The 20,375-nt window shown below is 37.3% G+C and overlaps 1 protein-coding gene across 1 annotated transcript in view; it reads right to left on the bottom strand.

The window, feature by feature from the left end:
• Positions 1-1,578: 1,578 nt before the first annotated feature.
• The window catches only part of LOC108677428 (cadherin-23-like), a 49,688-nt gene continuing 30,891 nt past the window's right edge, over positions 1,579-20,375 (bottom strand). The window contains exons 12-24 of the mRNA XM_047885732.1: positions 19,685-19,715; positions 19,562-19,585; positions 18,939-19,114; positions 17,986-18,100; positions 16,775-16,863; positions 16,166-16,261; positions 15,134-15,282; positions 7,056-7,272; positions 6,110-6,193; positions 6,021-6,040; positions 5,084-5,198; positions 2,795-2,925; positions 1,579-2,474 (exon numbers count right to left, since the gene is read on the bottom strand). Coding sequence (XP_047741688.1) covers positions 2,222-2,474; positions 2,795-2,925; positions 5,084-5,198; positions 6,021-6,040; positions 6,110-6,193; positions 7,056-7,272; positions 15,134-15,282; positions 16,166-16,261; positions 16,775-16,863; positions 17,986-18,100; positions 18,939-19,114; positions 19,562-19,585; positions 19,685-19,715 — 1,500 coding nt within the window. The 3' untranslated portion in view covers positions 1,579-2,221. The remainder of the gene's footprint in view (positions 2,475-2,794; positions 2,926-5,083; positions 5,199-6,020; positions 6,041-6,109; positions 6,194-7,055; positions 7,273-15,133; positions 15,283-16,165; positions 16,262-16,774; positions 16,864-17,985; positions 18,101-18,938; positions 19,115-19,561; positions 19,586-19,684; positions 19,716-20,375) is intronic.

The raw sequence follows: 20,375 nt of genomic DNA, 5'->3' as shown, positions 1-20,375 counted from the left end.
GATGAATATTATAATGCAATAGAAAATATGAAGTTCGAAAAATTATAGCAAAACTTTTTTCAAACCTTCTCACTGATTAATTTACTGCATTTCTATCGCGTTTTAGTAACACTTAAACAAAAATTTGCCGAAATGATCGAAAATCTTCGTTGAATAATACTTTTTATTTTGTTGATAATATTGAGCACTCATTCCTGTTCTTGAATTAAATTGAGCACAAAATTCTTTTACATATTTTGAAATATCTTGAAATTAGTTTTGACTCAGCACCTAAATTACTGAAATATATTAAATTGATCAATATGTCGCTAATTAAAAGAAAGTAAAATCGCTTGAAGGGCTGACATAGGAATTCGGGAATTTATTGCAGGTCTCTATAAAAAAAAAAATGAAACGCAGATTCAGTAAAGTGGGAGGTAATTTTTACTCATCTTATTACTATGATTTAAGTAGTGGTTTGCTGAAATGCCATGTCAACAATCTCTCATTTACCGTGGCATCGATCTCACTTTACAATTTTCTCAACACCAGCAACACTTTGAAAATTTCAATCACAAAATATTAGAGGATTGAATAAGTGTTATTCTTACAGCAGATTCAGATTTTCGATGTTACAAATAAAAAATAATATATCTAACCAACCAGGGATAAATAGATTCAATTTATTAATGTATTTCTTAGTAAACTCACTGCTTACTAATTTTTCCGATTCAGACAATGATAACCCTATTTAATAACAATTAAATAAATTACAACACTCATAATATGATGAATTTTGTTTACAAAGTGAATGCGTTGTCAGTCGATTAAAATCATAATATAGAATAAAAATTAAAAAATCAACTTTAAATGCAATTTCACATCCAAAAATATAATATTATGATTGTGCATCATCAATCATGATGTTAAACAAATAGAATAAGGTTAAACATTAAAGCTACATGCTTAGCTAGGCACTCATAACGAACTAATAGCTGTTTCTGTACACTCAAAATCTCAAATAGACTCAATGCGCGAATATACAGCAGATATTGAACTATATACTAAGCAACACCAATAGGTGAGTCAGGGCCCCAATGGTGAAGATGAGCGATACAGTGGTGATGACAATTCAAATGATGGCAATTCAGCTGAGTTTAAGGACAATATTGAGGGACTGAGAGTCGTTGAGTTTGAGAACATCACAATGTGAATGCTGATTCAGTCTAGGTGGAAAATTTTTTTCGACAAATTGAGTCTGATGTATCGATGTTGCCAACACAAAACTGTTACAGTTACATAAAAATTTGCCGAAAGAAAACTCTGTAAATATGAAAATGAATTCCGCTCTAAAATTGGAGGCTGACCCGCAGCATGCGCTGATGGAAGTCTATTGTGCACGTCGCACAGAGAACAGTCGCAGGCAGATGGCTTCCCATCTTTGGTGGTATGTTAACATGAGTGATTCTTGGTAATCTTGGTACTTGTTTGGGACATAGCAGTCCCAGGCCACGATGGATCGCCGCCTCTGATTATCGTTCATCCGCCCTCATTTGGGCCACCTGATGCACGATGCTGTTGCTTGCTTCTCGCCGCTGGTAGTGTTGCAGGGGAGGTCGATCTGGGATTGTGCCCAGGATGATTTAGGTCACTTAAGACCACGAAATGTTAAGTTAGAACCATCCACGCATATGCTGATTGTTATTAACTGACGACAAGTTTAAGAGTTGCGGCGCTTCCTCGACAAGGTCAGTATTAATTTCTCACCTACAGGCATGCCTCACAATTTAAATTTTTATATTAGATTGGCAGAAATTAACATTGATTTACCGGATTATAAACCTATATTTTTGAAACTACTTGTTGATTCCAAATGCATATAATATCGTATGTCACAAAACCAACAGAGTTAGTCTTATTCGACGATTTAGCCACAGTTGGCCACGATAAGTTCCAATGAAAGGAAGTCAAGTGACGAGTGTGGCAATTTGAACGCAGGCTGCGCGCACTACTGCTGCCAATTCTGTATCTTGCACCAAACTTATTATTATTATTATAAACAAATTACAACTTTTCATTCGGATTTAAATAACATATGTTGTTGGGCATCGCACGCTATGTATAATTTTTGTCTAACATCTAGAAACACACACTAATCTGACTCAAAAACTAACGTTGCTGTTTTTATTTCATATAACAAATAAATTACAAATAAACGTAGATAATTATCAACTATTACAAATCATCGCGCAGTGCTGCTGAAGGATATCGCATCAATAGGAATGCCCCGCTCCTGCCACTCGTATGATCGTCCTGCTTCTGACGGTGGCACGGACGAGTGATGCATTGGGCCTCCTCCCATGGGCCCAGGGTGAACGGCGGGCCCAGGAGGCAGCATTATGATGGAACCTGGACCCGCGGGGCCCATGTGACCAGGCCCAGGGGAGTCCAATAATCTGAAGTGTGGTTGTTGCTTCCGCAGTTTCTTCTTGTACCTGGAAAATGAAGTTTGGAAACATAGAAAATAACAAGAATTAAAAATAAATGCTTTTATTCGTTTCATGCACCCAAACTCTTCAAACTACATCTTCGAAAAAAGAAACATAATAAAAGGAAACTGTTTGTAATTTAAGGAATAATTAATTTATCAGTTATTTTTACACGAATGAAAGGCGATTAACGATGGTCTGCAACAATGTTAGTTCTCTTTAGAATATTTTTTTAGAAATGCTCTTAGACATTAAATTTTGTTGCAGGCAACTCACGTGGAGTAGAGGCAGCAGACGGTACAGGCGGCTATAGACAGACGACTCACCTGGAGTAGAGGCAGCAGACGGTACAGGCGGCTATGGCAGCACCCACGCCTATGAGCGCGGCCAGCAGCAGCACCCAGACCTCCACCCAGTCCGCCGCCCCCGCGCGACTCAACGAGCGAGCCACGCAACGCTGTTCATATTCAGATCAATATTACAATTATTAATGAAATAGATGGGGAAAACATTATAACGAGCGACAAATATTACAATTATTAATGAATTAGGAGCAAAAAAAAACATTATATTCAGACCAATATTACAATTATTAATGAAATAGATGGGAAAAACATTATAATGAGACAGGAATATTACAATTATTAATGAAATAGATGGGATGAATATTATAATGAGACAGGAATATTACAATTATTAATGAAATAGATGGGAAAAATATTATAATGAGCTACGAATATTACAATTATTAATGAATTAGACGGGGAAAATATTATATCTTAATGAATTAGGTGGAAAAAATATTTAAATGATACAATGGGATATAAACGGGGACCGAAACACGAGATGCTGACAAAAAGAACCCGGATATTCAAGCCTAAAGATTAAATGGAAATAAATTGCATGTGAAAAAACACTCGGTTTATGAGCGAGCCACGCACCGCTGTTGATATTCATACGAATATTCTAATTCTGAATGAATTAAATGGGAAAAATAGTATAATGAGCCAATGGGATATAAACGGGGACCGAAACACGAGATGCTGACAAAAAGAACCCGGATATTCAAGCCTAAAGATTAAATGGAAATAAATTGCATGTGAAAAAACACTCGGTTTATGAGCGAGCCACGCACCGCTGTTGATATTCATACGAATATTCTAATTCTGAATGAATTAAATGGGAAAAATAGTATAATGAGCCAATGGGATATAAACGGGGACCGAAACACGAGATGCTGACAAAAAGAACCCGGATATTCAAGCCTAAAGATTAAATGGAAATAAATTGCATGTGAAAAAACACTCGGTTTATGAGCGAGCCACGCACCGCTGTTGATATTCATACGAATATTCTAATTCTGAATGAATTAAATGGGAAAAATAGTATAATGAGCCAATGGGATATAAACGGGGACCGAAACATGAGATGCCGACAAAAAGGAGCACCAAAAATTCCGGGTAATCAAACTTCCAGATTAAATAGAAAAAATTTTCGTGTGAAAGAGCAGTAGGTCGGTTCAAGAGCTAGTCACTCAAAGCTGAGTAAAGCCAATAAAAATAGCAAAAAATATTCGATGGAATATAAGAATATAAGGCTTTTGTTGAATACTCCTGATCAAGCTTCAATGAATTCGAGCGTATCAACGCACGAATTTGGACTCATTCTAAATGTGAACACTGACGAGCCAAATTGAAACATAAACTTGAGACTTCGTCGAGACTTCGTCGAAAGAGTGATGCACATTTTGTGGGTCATAGTGACCCGTTTAGGTCCGACAAAAGGACGTATCAATGCTACGCAAATTAACTGGACAATATGCCACATTAGTTCGGACAATACTAAATTCTGGGTCAATATTTGGACAATTCAATATTACAATTATTAATGAAATAGATGGGGAAAATATTATATTGAGCCACGAATATTACAATTCTTAATGAATTAGGTACAAAAAAATATTATAATGAGCCAATGGGATATCAACAGGAACTGAAAGACGAGATGCTGACAAAAAAAAAAAAAGCAACAGTTATTACAATTCTTAGGGAATTAATTGGAAAATATATTATATTGAGACAATGGCATATAAACGGGGACCAAAAAACGCGATGCTGACAAAAAGAACCCTTGTTATCAAGCCTCCAGAATAAATGGAAACAATTTTCATGTGAAAGGGCACTCAACGCTGATTAAAGCCAATAAAAATAGCAAAAACATTCAATGGAATATAAGAATATAAGGCCGTTGTTGAAAATTCCTGATCAAGCTTTAATGAATTCGAGCGTATCAACGCTCGAATTTGGGTTCATTCTAAATGTGAACACCGATTAGCCCAATTGAAACATAAACTTTGAGAAATGAGAGGTTTTGTCCAAAGAGTGATGCACATTTTGCCCTCGTGTGAGTCATAGTGACCCGTTTTGGTTAGGGATAAGGGCGTATCAATGCAACGCGAATTAACTGGACAATATGCCACATTAATTCGGACAAATGCCACATTAATTCGGACAATACTAAATTCTGGGTCAATATTTGGACAATCTAACCCATAAATTTTTCTGAGAGTAACATGCGTACGAAGCGGCAATACATTCACCGTATAACTTCCTTACCTCAACTTTCGCAACTCCGTATTTCGCGAAGACTTCTTTGAGGCGAGAGTTGCCCTCGGCATCCATGAGCACTTGCGTGTCTTGGCGGTTGCGGTCTTCCAGTTGGAAACACGAACTGTAAACAAGCTCGGTCACCAACACGAGTAAATAAAACAAGCTCGGTCACAAACACGAACTGTAAACAAGCTCGGTCACAAACATGAGTATATAAAACAAGATTTCTAGATTGTTATGATTGGACAAATGTTCTTCTACACGACATGTACATAACTATGGTTCATCACTTAACAGACACGAGTATTGAAACAGCTTATAAATGACAAATGTTTTTACGTTACAGTTACATTTCTCTTTTACGAGAAATGTAACTATGGTTCCTTAATTCACGAATAAAGCTGAAATAATGTTGAGAATGAACGAATAGGATTTCTTCTTCCTTGCGACATATAGTCGCATATTTCATTGAATTGTACATTTTAAAGTTAGTTTATTCGATGAGAATATCAGAGTTGGAGTTAATACCAGTTGCAAAATTAATTCTTTAATCAAACAATACCAGTGATAACAATGACCATACATTGATCTCAACAATAACTAAATATAATGACCAATTATAACGGACGAAATAGAATAGAATAGAAGTATCGGCATTGAAGAAAATATGCCCATAGCCTGTTGCCGATTCTTGAATGTTTTACCGCAATCGGCACCGAAATTTTACCGAAATAACCGCAGCTGATCAAAGGGAGCCAATAACTAACATAATCTAATAAAAATAATAAAAAATGAAATTGATGAAATTATAAGCCATAAAAAAATTCGGTCACGGACCTTGTTTTGGAGAAGTCAGTGGCGCCGTTCAGGACATAATCCGGTATAAATACAAAAAATAAAATGAATAAAATTACAGGCCAATAAAAAAAATTCTGTCACAGACCCTGTCTTGGAGAAGGACATCTAGAGGACATACCGGATCTAGAGGACATAATCCGGTATAAATAATAAAAGTAAAATTAATAAAATTACTAATGTCTTCAGCTTGGGCCTGATCTCCCCGGGGGGCGTGTTGAACACAAAGCGCATCAGGTCAGAGTCTCGCACCACCACCACCTGACAACATTTCCATAGAGTTAAAACCATGAAAAAACGATGCTGGAAATAAGGTATCATAACCTAAATTGGCGAAATAGGAGGACAAGAGAAAGTATGTAACTTAAATATATTATGAAAAAGAGGAGATTTTACCATAACAGTGTCGTAGACAGGCTGTTACTCATATGGTGGCATAGAAATTGGACCTTAATAGTGACGTACAGGGGTTAATAAATAAATGAAAAACCTGAGAAATGCACATAATATATTTTAGTATGGTGTAGGTCCACCTTTTACGGCAATTACCACCTACCTCAATTCTCCGTGGTATTGATTCATACAAATTATGAATTGTTTTCAAATGAATTTTAACCTATTCTTCAGTTAAAATCTTAATATTGTTAATTATAGCAAAGCAGGGGACCTTAACGATGGCTGGTGCAGTAGCACAGACATTGATTGCTTGCTGTAGGGGCATAGGCATAATACATTAATAGTTGCATAGATAGGCTGCTACGTCAGAGCAAAACACTTTTGGAAAAATAAGTTGCCGAAAATTTGTAGAGAAAAAATGGGATAAGTAACCTTAATATTTTAACTAATAGCAATAATAAGAGACCTTAATAGTGGCAAAGACAGGCTGATACTTCAATGCGAAATAATATTGGAAACATAAGTTGTCGAAAAGCTGTAGAGAGAATAAGAGATAAGTAACCTCAATATTAAAAATACTAGCAATAATAAGAGACCTTATAATAGTGGCATAGCAGGCTGATACGTCAATGCGAAATACTATTGGAAACAAATGTTGCCGAAAAGTGGTAGAGAAAATAAGAGATAAGTAACCTGAATATTATAAATAATAGCAATAATAAGAGACCTTAATAGTGGCAAAGACAGGCTGCTGCTGAGGCTCGCTGACGGCGGTGACGATGATGGTGAAGGTGCCGTGCGTGTAGCGCGTGAGGGGCGCGTGTGTCAGGAGACGCCCTGTGTTCTCCTCCAGCAGGAATGCCCCGCTGGTCTCCATCACCCCCGAGGGCAGCAGCGGGTACGACGCCGACGAGTGCTCGAACGTCATGTTGTGGATGCCGTATCTGCATACGGTGATCAATTTTTTTTAACAGCAAATCGAAAAATATTCGAGATTTTTGAGTAAGTATGAACTAACGCGAAATTTCCATTGAAATTTTATTGTGTGCAAGGTGTTCGACCGTCATGTTGTGGATGCCGTATCTAAATACGGTGAACAAATTTTTTTTAATAGCGAGTCGAGAAAAATTCGAGATTTTTGGGTAAATATGAACTACCGTGAAATTTCCATTGAACTTTTTATTGTGTTCAAGGGAGTGTTCGAACGTCATGTTGTGAACGCCGTGTCTACCTACATACGGCGAACAATTTTTTCTTTAAATAGCAAGTCGAGAAACATTCGAGATATTCTGGGTAAATATTAACTAAGGCGAAAATTTCATTGAAATTTTATTGTGTTCAAGAGAGTGCTCGAACGTCATGTTGTGGATACCATATCTACATACGGCGAAGAATTATTTTAAACAAAAAGTCGAGAAACTTTCGAGATTTTTGGGTAAATATTAACTAACTAAGGCGAAATTGTCATTGACATTTTATTGTGTTGAAGAGTGTTCGACCGTCATGTTTTATATGCCGTATTTGGACATTTTTTAGTGGCAAGTCGTGATAAATTCGAAATATAAACAAATTAGCGGAATTTTATTCAGTAACATTATCGTGTTGAAGATCAATTGAGCGCGGTTTCCACAAACTGCGCTAGTTAGTCTCTTAATAAAACGAACTGAGCTGAAATAACAGGAATTTGCTAGCAAGGTTAATGGAAATTAAGAATGAAATTATTGGATTAAATTACGACTCTCTTTCCACAAAAATTCTTGAATTAACCGCCCACTTTATAGTTTATTGGAGGCCTCATGATGAATATAGAAGGCGTTCCACTACGCATTATTTCCAAACAAAAATTAAAAGCATCTAAACTGCACCGCCTGATTTAAACAGCGTGTGGTGTTAAAACAATTGCACAGACTTTTATTCAACTTGACAATATTAATAAAATGTCCTCCTCGCGACAGCTACCAGATAACATCTATAGTTGCCTGCTCCGATCTGTTCCCGTTCAAAATGTATTGTGGAACTCTGTGAAAGTGTCGTGTAATTAATCCTGCGGTATTTCTTGTCAGTAACACGGGTAGTGACACAGTGAATTGCATTTTTCGACCTTTTTTCCTCTCTGTTATACAATAACTGGCTTTTGCCCCCAAATCGAGTCTGTTCAACTGCTTTTTTGTCTGTTGCCAACTGTGATGGCTAGCGATACGGAAAGTGATACGAGGTCTACCTGTTCCGATGCGTCCATTTGTGCCGGTAGTGTTTCGATGCGTGAGGACCTGGAAAAAGTCAGCCAAATGCTGTCGTTCCTTAAAAATTTCAGTCCTGAAAAAAGGAAAGCTGGTAGACCTTCGAAGTCGTCGAACGGGGCTGCGGCTAATACTCTGAATCTAGACAAGNCTGTACTGCAGGCGGGAAGGCAGGCGACTACCAAGTTTGCCACAGGCGATAGTCAGTGTGAAAGAACTCATCTGCTCGAATAATTATAATAATCAGACGAAATATATATAATAACTATTATTAATAAAAGTAATTATAATTACCATAATTATAATCTATATCATCGGATGGATCTAGATAATATCAGCCATCAAAGGAATATTTAAAATGCCTTCTACATTCTTAGAACAGAATGCTGTGCTAATATCAATATTGTATAAATATAACATAAACATAAAACATTTTAAACAAACATTTTTTATTATAACTTATATGATGCTTGCATTAATACAAGCCAGGCCAAATTCTTCTTCACTTCATCGAATTGCATTTCGGCTCTCCTTCAATTAAAGAATTAATACATATTTAAACTGTTCTCAATACAATATTTAGTCCCACATGGGTCCTAGCCAAAAAATTAGCCAATTTTCGAGTCGTTTCAATGGCGGATATGTTTTTCCAAATTGTATTAATCCATTCAAAAAACTATTTTGTCATCTCTACATGGTCAGGTCTTAAAACGCTCATCTTGGTCACAAAACGCATGGTCCCAAATACACTGTTTTAAAAATTTTTACTTATTTATTCAAAAAACTTCTTTGTTATCGCTCACCTTCTCGCGGTCAATCCTCCTCCTGACGATGAGACGAGCTGTGTTGTTGTCGGTCCTCTCAAGCGACACCAGCCCTTCGTCGTTCCCGTCTGCAATTTCAAACCAATTTAATTTCAAACCAATTTAATTGAAATATTTTTTAGTGTTTAATAACAGTAATATCCAAGCCCCTCGTTACTGTCTGCAATATCAAACCAATTTAATTTAAATANCCTGTCAGTGGCAGCCACCTCCCCCACCACCGTGCCTGGGGCGGCCTCCTCCTCCACCTGCAGCTCCACTACACGCTGTCGTGTCGTAATATACGATATACGATACAATGTGTCGTGAGATACAATACCATGTGTCGTAAGATACAATACCATGTGTCGTAAAATACAATACAATGTGTCGTAAAATACGATATACAGTACAATGTGTCGTAAAATACGATGTACAATACAATGTGTCGTAAAATATGATATACGATACAGTGTGTCGTGAAATACAATACAATGTGTCGTAAAATACAATACAATGTGTCGTAAAATACAATATACAATACAATGTGTCGTAAATAGGATATACAGTACAATGTGTTGTAATATGCGATATACAATACAGTGTGTCGAAAAATACAATATACAATTCAATGTGTCGTAAAATACGATATACAATACAGTGTATCGTAAAAGACGACTACATTGGGGCATTTTTATAACCATTTCTTTACACTCCCAACGTCGTAATAAAAAATCGTTACAAAAAGCATGGTGGACCCGAAACTTAGGAAAAAATTCACCTAATTATATCAAAATAAAGGTCTCATTCACGGGACACACAAATATCATCTTGCAACCTAAGTTTCATTCACTGGACAAACTCTCATTTTAAAATCAAAGTCTTAGTCACGGATCTTAGTTTCATTATTGCAACTCACAACAATATTACAATAAAAGGCTCAGTCACCGATCACAGTCTCATTGACGGGACTCACTATTATATTATCATTCATTATCGTATCACAATTAAAGTCTCATTCACAGGCCATTATTATATTATCATTCACTATCATATAACGCATGAAATTACAATCAAAGTTTCTTCCAAGGGTCAAAGTCTCATTCGCTATTATATTACAATTAAAGTCTCATTCACGGACTCACTACCATATTAAAATTAGTCTCATTCACGGGACTCATTATCATATTACAATTAAGGTCTCATTCCAGGACTCACCATTATTTTATCATTCACTATCATATTACAATTAAAGTCTCATTCACAGACTCACTATTATATTACTACACATAATAGCAAGATATATTATTACATGTATAACAATATAAAAGAAATATATTATATAATATATAACATATAAGTACTATAATATATACAAGTACTGACGTCATGCTTGAGAAAGATGGGGTCGTTATCGTCAGCGTCGGTGACATTGATGGCGATGGTTATGCCACATATATTATTATATTTATAACAGTATAAAAGTAATATAATATATAACATATAAGCAATATAATATATAAGAGTACTGACGTCATGCTTGAGGAAGATGGGGTCGTTATCGTCGGCGTCGGTGACGTTGATGACGAGTACCCGCGACGTCTGCTGGGGGGGCCTGCCGAGGTCCTGGGCAACCACCACGACGCTGTACTGCGCCTGCCGCTCCCGGTCCAGGGGCGCCTGCGTGCTGATCACGCCTGTCTGCGAGTCTGCGGCCGCAGNATTTGTTTATGACACAAACTCATGTACAAGTGAAATATTCAAATTTTTACTCTGGACAAGGCACCATTGTCGAAACCTGACTCGGGCTCCGATTCCTAAAATGAACCTTCCATTTGCTTAGAGAACAAACACATACATGAATGTATACAGTATACTTATAAAAAATTTAAACTTCCCCCAATTCCATTGTCTAAAATGAGTTGATTTCTAATGAATAAAAGCTCACTTCCAGCACGATTGTCACTTCGTTAGGCATCATGTGCGGACTCCGTTTAAGTAAAAAATAAATTCATACTTCTCTTAATTTCATAGTCGAAAAAGCGCCACTTTATAAAGTAAAATCTCACTTCCAGCACGTATGCGACTTCCACTTTCTAAAATAAAATCTCACTTCCAGCACGTATGTGACTTCCACTTTCTAACATAAAATCTCATTTCCAGCACGGAAGCGACTTCGTTAGGCATGGGATGTATGAATTTCGGGACTCCGTTTTCGTAAAAGAAATTCGAACTTTTCTTAATTTCCTAATCGAAGAAGCGCCACTTTCCAAAATAAAATCTCACTTCCAGCACGTTTGCGACTGGCACTTTCTAAAATAAAGTCTCACTTCCAGCACGGACGCGACTTCGTTGGGCATGGGGTGTATGAACTTTGGGACGCCGTCGTTGGAAGACACGTCGCCGATGTAGAGCTTGATGATGACCTCCGAGAACTGCTGAGGGCTGCCCTGGTCCATAGCCCGCACCTTGAGCTCGTAGGGCTCCCCTCGGCCCTTCCCTCGCAGGGGCGCCGACACCGTTAAAATGCCGCTCTCAGGGTCCAAAGTAAACAAGCCTGCCGGAGTATTTTATTTTACCTTCTATGATAATTTTGAAATATAATTAGTACTAAACTATAATTATGAGGGTTTCATTTCCCCTCGGCCCTTCCCACGCAAGGGCGCCGACACCGTTAAAATCCGCTCTCAGGGTCCAAAGTAAACAAGCCTGCCGGCGTATTTTACTTTACTTTCTATCGTAATTTTGTAAATATAAGTAATACTAAACTATAATTATGAGGGTTTCATTGATAATCAAATTACTTGAAAATTAAAGAAAAATAAATTACTCTAGCATATCTACAACGCAAAAACTTTCATCGAAAATATCTATTACTTTAAAATTTATTATTTCATCCACTTCACCCTCATTAAATGTTATGTAACATGTAGCATTTAAACCGCAGCATGTACTTTGATAGCTTCGCTAGTAAGACCTTAAGATCTGCCGCAGTTAACACGTACTAATAATTTATTTAAGGACACAAAACCAAGGTTATGCTGAAAGCACCGCCTTCGACGGCAACCAAGCGCCGCTCACCAGTGACACAGAGAAATTATTTGATCTTTCCAAGGCTCAAACCCACGGCTAGCTACTCTCATATCGGTACCGCTACCACTGCGCTACAGTGGCTCTACTACTCTCATCTACGTTGCCAAAAAAAAACTTTCCTCTGCATGGTCACTACAGCGGCCTCTGGTTCACTAAACCAAAAAACTTCATGTAGAAAACTTCATTCAAAGAAACTTAAATTTAAAAACTTCATTTAAGAAACTTCATTTTGAAAAACATCATTTAAAAATACTTCATTTGAAAAATTTCATGCTAAAAACTTAATTTAAGAAAATATAACTCAGTACTCACTGCAGTGAGTGACAGAGAGCGCATTTTCTCGTCGACGAAAACTTGAGGTCACGGACGGACGGACAGACAGACAGNTTAATTTTACGTCCGACAGCTCAAAGAGCTCCGGCAGTTCAGGCACAGGACCCGTTTTTAATACTTAAGTTAGTGTGTAAAACAAATTACAACTTGCTAGAATTCGCCAAAAGTCTATGTCTATTGTTTCTTAGGTAAAAATAGCGCTTAAATAGGATTAATAAAAAATTTACCGCGCGAGCGTATTTGAGCGTCCAAGCAATATACAACATCGTCAGTGAAAAAAGTGCGTAGGTAAACTGACGCACGAATAAAGCGTACGCACCTTGACGCACGCACTAAGCGTATACGCACCTTGATGCACGAACAAAGCGTACGCACCTTGACGGCGGCCCAGCGGCTGGTGAGGCCGCCCCCCGGGGTGTCGGTGGCGGTCACCTCCAGCGTCAGCGTCGCCTGCTGCTCCCGGTCCAACACCGCCCCCCGGGAGACCACCACCTGCAGGCGGTTGAAATAATTTATCTTAATATCCACAAATTGAAAAAAAATTAGCCATGATAGCATTCCAAATTTCAGACTTGTATCTTATTTATGGGGGGGAGTTATATCTGTTGAATTCATTGTGAAGAATCTCCATAGACGACCACCGCGGCTAAGCGCGTTGATGCAGGGTCTTAATACGCAAGCGTGAGTAGTACATTCTCATACGCAGCGTGAGTTAATGTCTTCAGCTTGGGCCTGATCTCCCCGGGGGGCGTGTTGAACACAAAGCGCATCAGGTCAGAGTCTCGCACCACCACCACCTGACAACATTTTAAACCATGAAGATTTCCTGAGAATGTTCATTTCCACCACTACCTGAGAACATTTCCATAGAGGTAAAACCATGAAAAAACGATGCTGGAAATAAGGTATCATAACCTAAATTGGCGAAAAGTTACAACGACAATAGGAGGTATGTAACTTAATTATAATAAACAAGAGGAAATTTTACCATAACAGTGTCAAATACAGGCTGCTTCTCTTATATTGGCATAGGAATAGGACTTTAATAGTGATATACAAGGATTTGCCAAAATATATGAAAGACATGAGAAATCCACAAAATATGTATATGTTGTAGGTTCACCTGTTGCGGTAATTACAGCCTCAATTCTCCCAGGTAGAGATTCTTAAAAACAAATAAATTATAAAACAAAATACATTAATAGTGGCATACACATGCTGCTAAGGCAAAGCAAAATACTATTGGAAACATAAGTTGCCGAAAAATTGTAGAGAAAATATGCAATAAGTAAACTCAATATTATAACTAATAGCAATAATAAGAGACCTTAATAGTGGCAAAGACAGGCTGATACGTCAATGCGAAATAATATTGGAAACATAAGTTGCCGAAAAGTTGTAGATAGAATAGGAAATAAGTAACCTCAATATTAAAAATACTAGCAATAATAAGAGACCTTAATAGTGGCAAAGACAGGCTGCTGCAGAGGCTCGCTGACGGCGGTGACGATGATGGTGAAGGTGCCGTGCGTGTAGCGCGTGAGGGGCGCGTGTGTCAGGAGACGCCCTGTGTTCNAAGGATCTAGATCACTATATTGATAAGCATCTCAATGTTTACCTCGAATGAGGTATAAGGCTGACAAACAAGCCATAGGAGCATGCTGCTGTTCTGTAACTGTCTCTTATACACATCTAGATGTGTATAAGAGACAGGCGCTAGTTAGTCTCTTAATAAAACGAACTGAGCTGAAATAACAGGAATTTGCTAGCAAGGTTAATGGAAATTAAGAATGAAATTATTGGATTAAATTACTACGTCTTTCCACAAAATTCTTGAATTAACCGCCCACTTTATAGTTTATTGAGGCCTGATGATGAATAGAAGCCGTTCCACTACGCATTATTTCCAAGCAAAAATTAAAAGCATCTAAACTGCACCGCCTGATTTAAACAGCGTGTGGTGTTAAAACAATTGCACAGACTTTTGTTCAACTTGACAATATTAATATTTGTTTAGAACATAATTTTCGATCAAAGTTAGTGTGAGAAAATGTTAGTGATTTCGCCTAACTCAATTTAGATTCTAGATGAAAACTATCAGCGATTAAACTGCGATAAATTCAACTCTTCTGAATTTTATGGATAATTTCTAATGACAATAATTGGCACATGGGTTCAGACATACTAAATGCAAGACACACCCAAATGTTCATATTATAATATATATATTATTGATATGATAATTATATTAATTGACATGAGTGATGATATATAATAGATATAATAATTATAAGAATTAACATGAGTGATCATATAACCTTAAGGGCATGACACACCTGACAGGGGGCGACGTCGGGTCAGCGTCGACGGCGTGCACAGTAACGACCTGCGTCTGTAGAGGAGCGTCTACCCGCACCCCCGCCTGTAGCAGGTCTGCGTCAAACTTGGGCTTGTTGTCGTCTAGATCGTCGATCAGGATCATGACCTAGGGAATAGATCATCAGAACTGATTACCAATAGTACAACTAATCAGGATCATGACCTAGGGCAGAGATCATTGAAACTGATTACCAATAGTAAAACTAATTAGGGCCATGATCTAGGGAATAGATCATCAGAACTGATTACCAATAGTACAGCTAATTAGGGTCATGATCTAGGGAATAGCTCATCAGAACTAATTACCAATAGTAGAACTAATCAGGATCATGACCTAGGGCAGAGATCATTGAAACTGATTACCAATAGTACAACTAATCAGGGTCATGACCTAGGGAATAGATCAGCGATACTAATTACCAATAGTACAACTAATTAGGGTCATGATCTAGGGAATAGATCAGCGATACTAATTACCAATAGGAGAACTAATTAGGGTTATGACTTGGAGAATAGATCATCGAAAGTGAAAACCAATAGTATAAATAGTCAGGATCATGACCTAGACAATAGATCATCGATACTAATCAACAATAGAATACCCAACTGATTAGGAATTAGTTGTACCTAGGTAATAGATCATCGAAACTAATTACCAATAGTACAGCTTATCACGATCATGTCCTAGAGGAGCGATTAGGATCTCAAGACCAGTCAGCATTGATACAATTACATTAGTTCAATTATTCCATTCGACCTCCCACAATAAGCATGCCGTCTTAATCAATTGTTATCAAAAAATGATGCATTTAATAAACACGGAAGATATTTATTTTGCCCTCTCTTTATTAGCAGCGTAAAAATGACACGAAAAATTCTCCATATTTTGTGTTTATTCACGATGAATGAACTTTGACCTACAGCAGGCTGGTGTCTCTGACCTGCAGCAGGCTGGTATCTCTGACCTGCAGCAGGCTGGTATCTCTGACCTGCAGCAGGCTGGGGTCGCCTTCACTGTACTGCAGGCGGGAAGGCAGGCGACTACCAAGTTTGCCACAGGCGATCGTCAGCGTGAAGGAACTCATCTGCTCGAATAATTATAATTATACGAGAAATTATATATAATAACCATCATTATTAAAGTAATTATAATTTCCATGATTATAATCTAAATCATCGTTTCCATACGCTACGACGAATGAATACGAACGATAATCGTATATTGACGAAGTAATCAGCATTTAAGCGAATATTTAAATAGCCTCCTAAGTTTTATAAATAGAATGCTGTACTAAAATCGAAGTTTTATAAATCTAATATAAAACATTGAAAAATTTTTTATTGTAACATATATAATCCATGATAAGTACACACTTGATGTACTTCTGTTTAATAAGTACATGTACACTTCATCGAATAAATTTCGGCTCTCCTTTAATTTAAGGAGCAATACATATTTAAACTGTTCTCAATACAATATTTAGTCCCATTCTAGTCCTAACAAAAAAATTAGTCAATTTTTGAGTCGTTGTGCAATGGCCGATATGTTTTTAATAATTTTACTAATCCATTCAAAAAACTTCTTTGTTATCTCTCACCTTCTCCCGGTCAATCCTCCTCCTGACGATGAGACGAGCTGTGTTGTTGTCGGTCCTCTCTAGCGACACCAGCCCTTCGTCGTTACCGTCTGCAATATTAAACCAATTAAATTTAATTATTTTTAGTATTTAATAACAGTAATTCCCAAGCTCGTCGTTACCGTCTGCAATATTAAACCAATTTCATTTAAATATTTTTAGTACGGTATATAATAGCAGTAATTCCCGAGCCCCTCGTTGTTACCGTCAGCAATATTAAACCAATATAATTTAATTTTTTTGTATTACTTAATAACAGTAACTTCCAAGCGCCCTCGTCGTTAACGTCTGAAAAATTGATATAAGGACGAATATAATTGAAGATATTTTTATTTATTTATTTAACAGCAGTAACTATTATTAGTCAATTTTTATGTAAAAGATTATATAATAGCTGCCCAGTTTGTTCAAGATTGTTTTGAAAGGTAATCGTGATTTATTAAGTCAATAATTCAACCATTTAATGAATAGATCAACGATCGTTAAAGCTATTCGTACCTAACGAACACGAGCTTTTTTACTTACAAACACTCAGAAGAATCAAGAGAATTTGTCCCAATAGTAATGCAGTTCTTGCTCTTGTAGGGGCCTTCCTGACCCAGTTTTGCTCGGCAAAAATACGTATCAGTGCTACGTACACAAAGTGTCACTATTAGGACAATACGGCCCATTCATTTCTAAGAGTGTGTGGCGTTCGTATTCGTAGGCGAATACCGTAGCTTAATTGTGAATCGTGTGAATTGGGCATAGGCTACAATTTCAGGTCTGTGAGCGGGCAGAAATTCGGTTAATTGCTGATCATTTTCTGTCTTTTTTTCAAAAGCTGAAGAGATTGGTTCATACGAAGCGCACACTTAGAAAAATCAATGGGTCATGCCGTCCAAATAGTGACAAACTTCCTGTAGTGTCCAAATAGTGACAAATTGACGCCTTTTTGCCAGAGGAAAACTGGATCAGGGTGATTCACACAAGGTAAAAAGTGCTTCGCTAGAGCTTCGCTATTAGTCTTTTCTCTGCGTAAACGAGTTAATCCAAGGCAGCACGAAACTATGATTCATCATAAATCAAGATCAAGATAATGTCTTTGAAACCTTGAGAAATTTCATAAAATTAATAAATTTCTTTAAAATTTTAAGTTATAAGTTTAAGTAGAATATTAAGTGGAGGCTTACAAGTGATGGCGTAGTCAATATAAGCGTTGTCACCCTCATCCCTGTCAGTGGCAGCCACCTCCCCCACCACCGTGCCTGGGGCGGCCTCCTCCTCCACCTGCAGCTCCACTACACGCTGTCGTGTCGTAATATATGATGTACAGTACAATGTGTCGTAATATATGATATACAGTACAATGTGTCTTAAAATACGATATACGGTACAATGTGTCGTAACATACGGTATAAAATGCAATATGTCGTAAAATACAATACAATGTGTCGTAAAATATGATATACCATGTGTTGTAAAATACGATATACAGTACAAATTGTCGTAAAATACGATATGCGATACAATGTGTCGTAAAATAAGATATGCAATACAATGTGTCTTCATATACGATATAATGTGTCGTAAAATACGATATACGGTACAATGTGTCGCAAAATAAGATTACATTGGGGCATTTTATAACCATTTATTTACCCTCCCATCGTCGTGATGAAAAATTATCACAAAAAGCATGGTGGACCCAAAAATCATATATATATAAAAATCATATAGATTCTATAAATCATGGTGAACACTATTGTATAACAATAAAGGTCTCATTTACGGGACCCATAATTATTGTCTTGCAACCTAAGTTTCATTCACGAGGCACACTATCATTTTAAAATCAAAGTCTTATTCACGGATCTTAATTCCATTATTGCAACTCAGCACACTATATATTGTAATTAAAGGCTCATTCACAGACTTGCTATCATATTATTATTCACTATCATATCACAATAAAAGTCTCGTTCACAGACTTACTATTATATTATTATACATATTAGTAAGAAATATTGTTATGCCAGATATATTACTATATGTAAAACAATATAGAAGTAATATAATTTAATAATATATAACATATAAGTTATATAATATACAACATAGTACTATAATATATAACTGTACTGACGTCATGCTTGAGGAAGATGGGGTCGTTATCGTCGGCGTCGGTGACGTTGATGACGAGCACCCGCGACGTCTGCTGGGGGGGCCTGCCGAGATCCTGGGCAACCACCACGACGCTGTACTGCGCCTGCCGCTCCCGGTCCAGGGGCGCCTGCGTGCTGATCACGCCTGTCTGCGAGTCTGCGGCCGCAGGAATATCATAAATAGTTACAGGTCCAGGGGCGCCTGCGTGCTGATCACGCCTGTCTGCGAGTCTGCGGCCGCAGGAATATCATAAATAGTTACAGGTCCAGGGGCGCCTGCGTGCTGATCACGNCCTGTCTCTTATACACATCTAGATGTGTATAAGAGACAGAATTAATACTTGATAACAAGCCTTGGTGATTAAACACACTAATGAGAATCCCGAGAATTACTTTTCTTTCCATCACAGCTGAAATAAAGGAAAATATATCCTCGGTCAACAACAATGACCACAAAAAACAAGCCACAGCAGCAACCAACAAATGAGAAGATAATAGAAATATTTAATAATAGTAATAGCAGTAACCCAGTGATGAAGTAATAATAGAAACAGTAATAGTATTAATGGTAATAGTAATATTAATATCAAAAGAAGAAACTAACCGATGACGAAGAGGCCATTGTTAGCTGTGTAGTCCAGGTAGAAATATTTAATAATAGTAATAGCAGTAACCCAGTGATGTATGTACAAGTGAAATATTCAAATTTTTACTCTGGACAAGGCACCATTGTCGAAACCTGACTCGGGCTCCGATTCCTAAAATGAACCTTCCATTTGTATAGAGAACAAACACATATATATATACTTATATAAAATTCAAACTTCCCTTAATTCCATTGTCTAAAATGAGTACCTTACCAATGAATAAAAATCTCACTTCCCGCACGAACGCTACTCGTTCGTTAGGCATCATGTGTATAAACTTCGGGACTACGTTTACGAAAAAAAGAAATTCAAACTTCTCTTAATTTCATTGTCGAAGAAGCGCCACTTTCTAAAATAAAATCTCACTTCCAGCACGGATGCTACTTCCAATATCTAAAACAAAATTTCACTTCCAGCACGGAAGCGAATTCGTTGGACATGGGGTGTATGAACTTCAAGAAATGTTACTTTTCGTATACGGTACTTTTCCTTATTCCACAGTCAAAGAAGCGCCACTTTCTAAAATAAAATTTCACTTCCAGCACGTATGCAACTGCCACTTTCTAAAATAAAATCTCACTTCCAGCACGTATGCAACTTCCACTTTCCAAAATAAAATCTCGCTTCCAGCACGGACGCCACTTCGTTCGGCATTGGGTGTATGAACTTTGGGATTCCGTTTACGTAAAAGAAATTCGAACTTCTCTTAATTACATAATCGAAGAAGCGCCACTTTCTAAAATAAAATCTCACTTCTAGCACGTATGCGAC

The sequence above is a fragment of the Hyalella azteca genome, unplaced genomic scaffold (genome assembly GCF_000764305.2).
Source record: "Hyalella azteca isolate HAZT.00-mixed unplaced genomic scaffold, Hazt_2.0.2 contig2927, whole genome shotgun sequence".
Lineage (NCBI taxonomy): Eukaryota > Metazoa > Arthropoda > Malacostraca > Amphipoda > Hyalellidae > Hyalella > Hyalella azteca.
The sequence above is the reverse complement of the archived record's forward strand: the minus strand, read 5'-3'. Positions and strand labels throughout refer to the sequence as shown.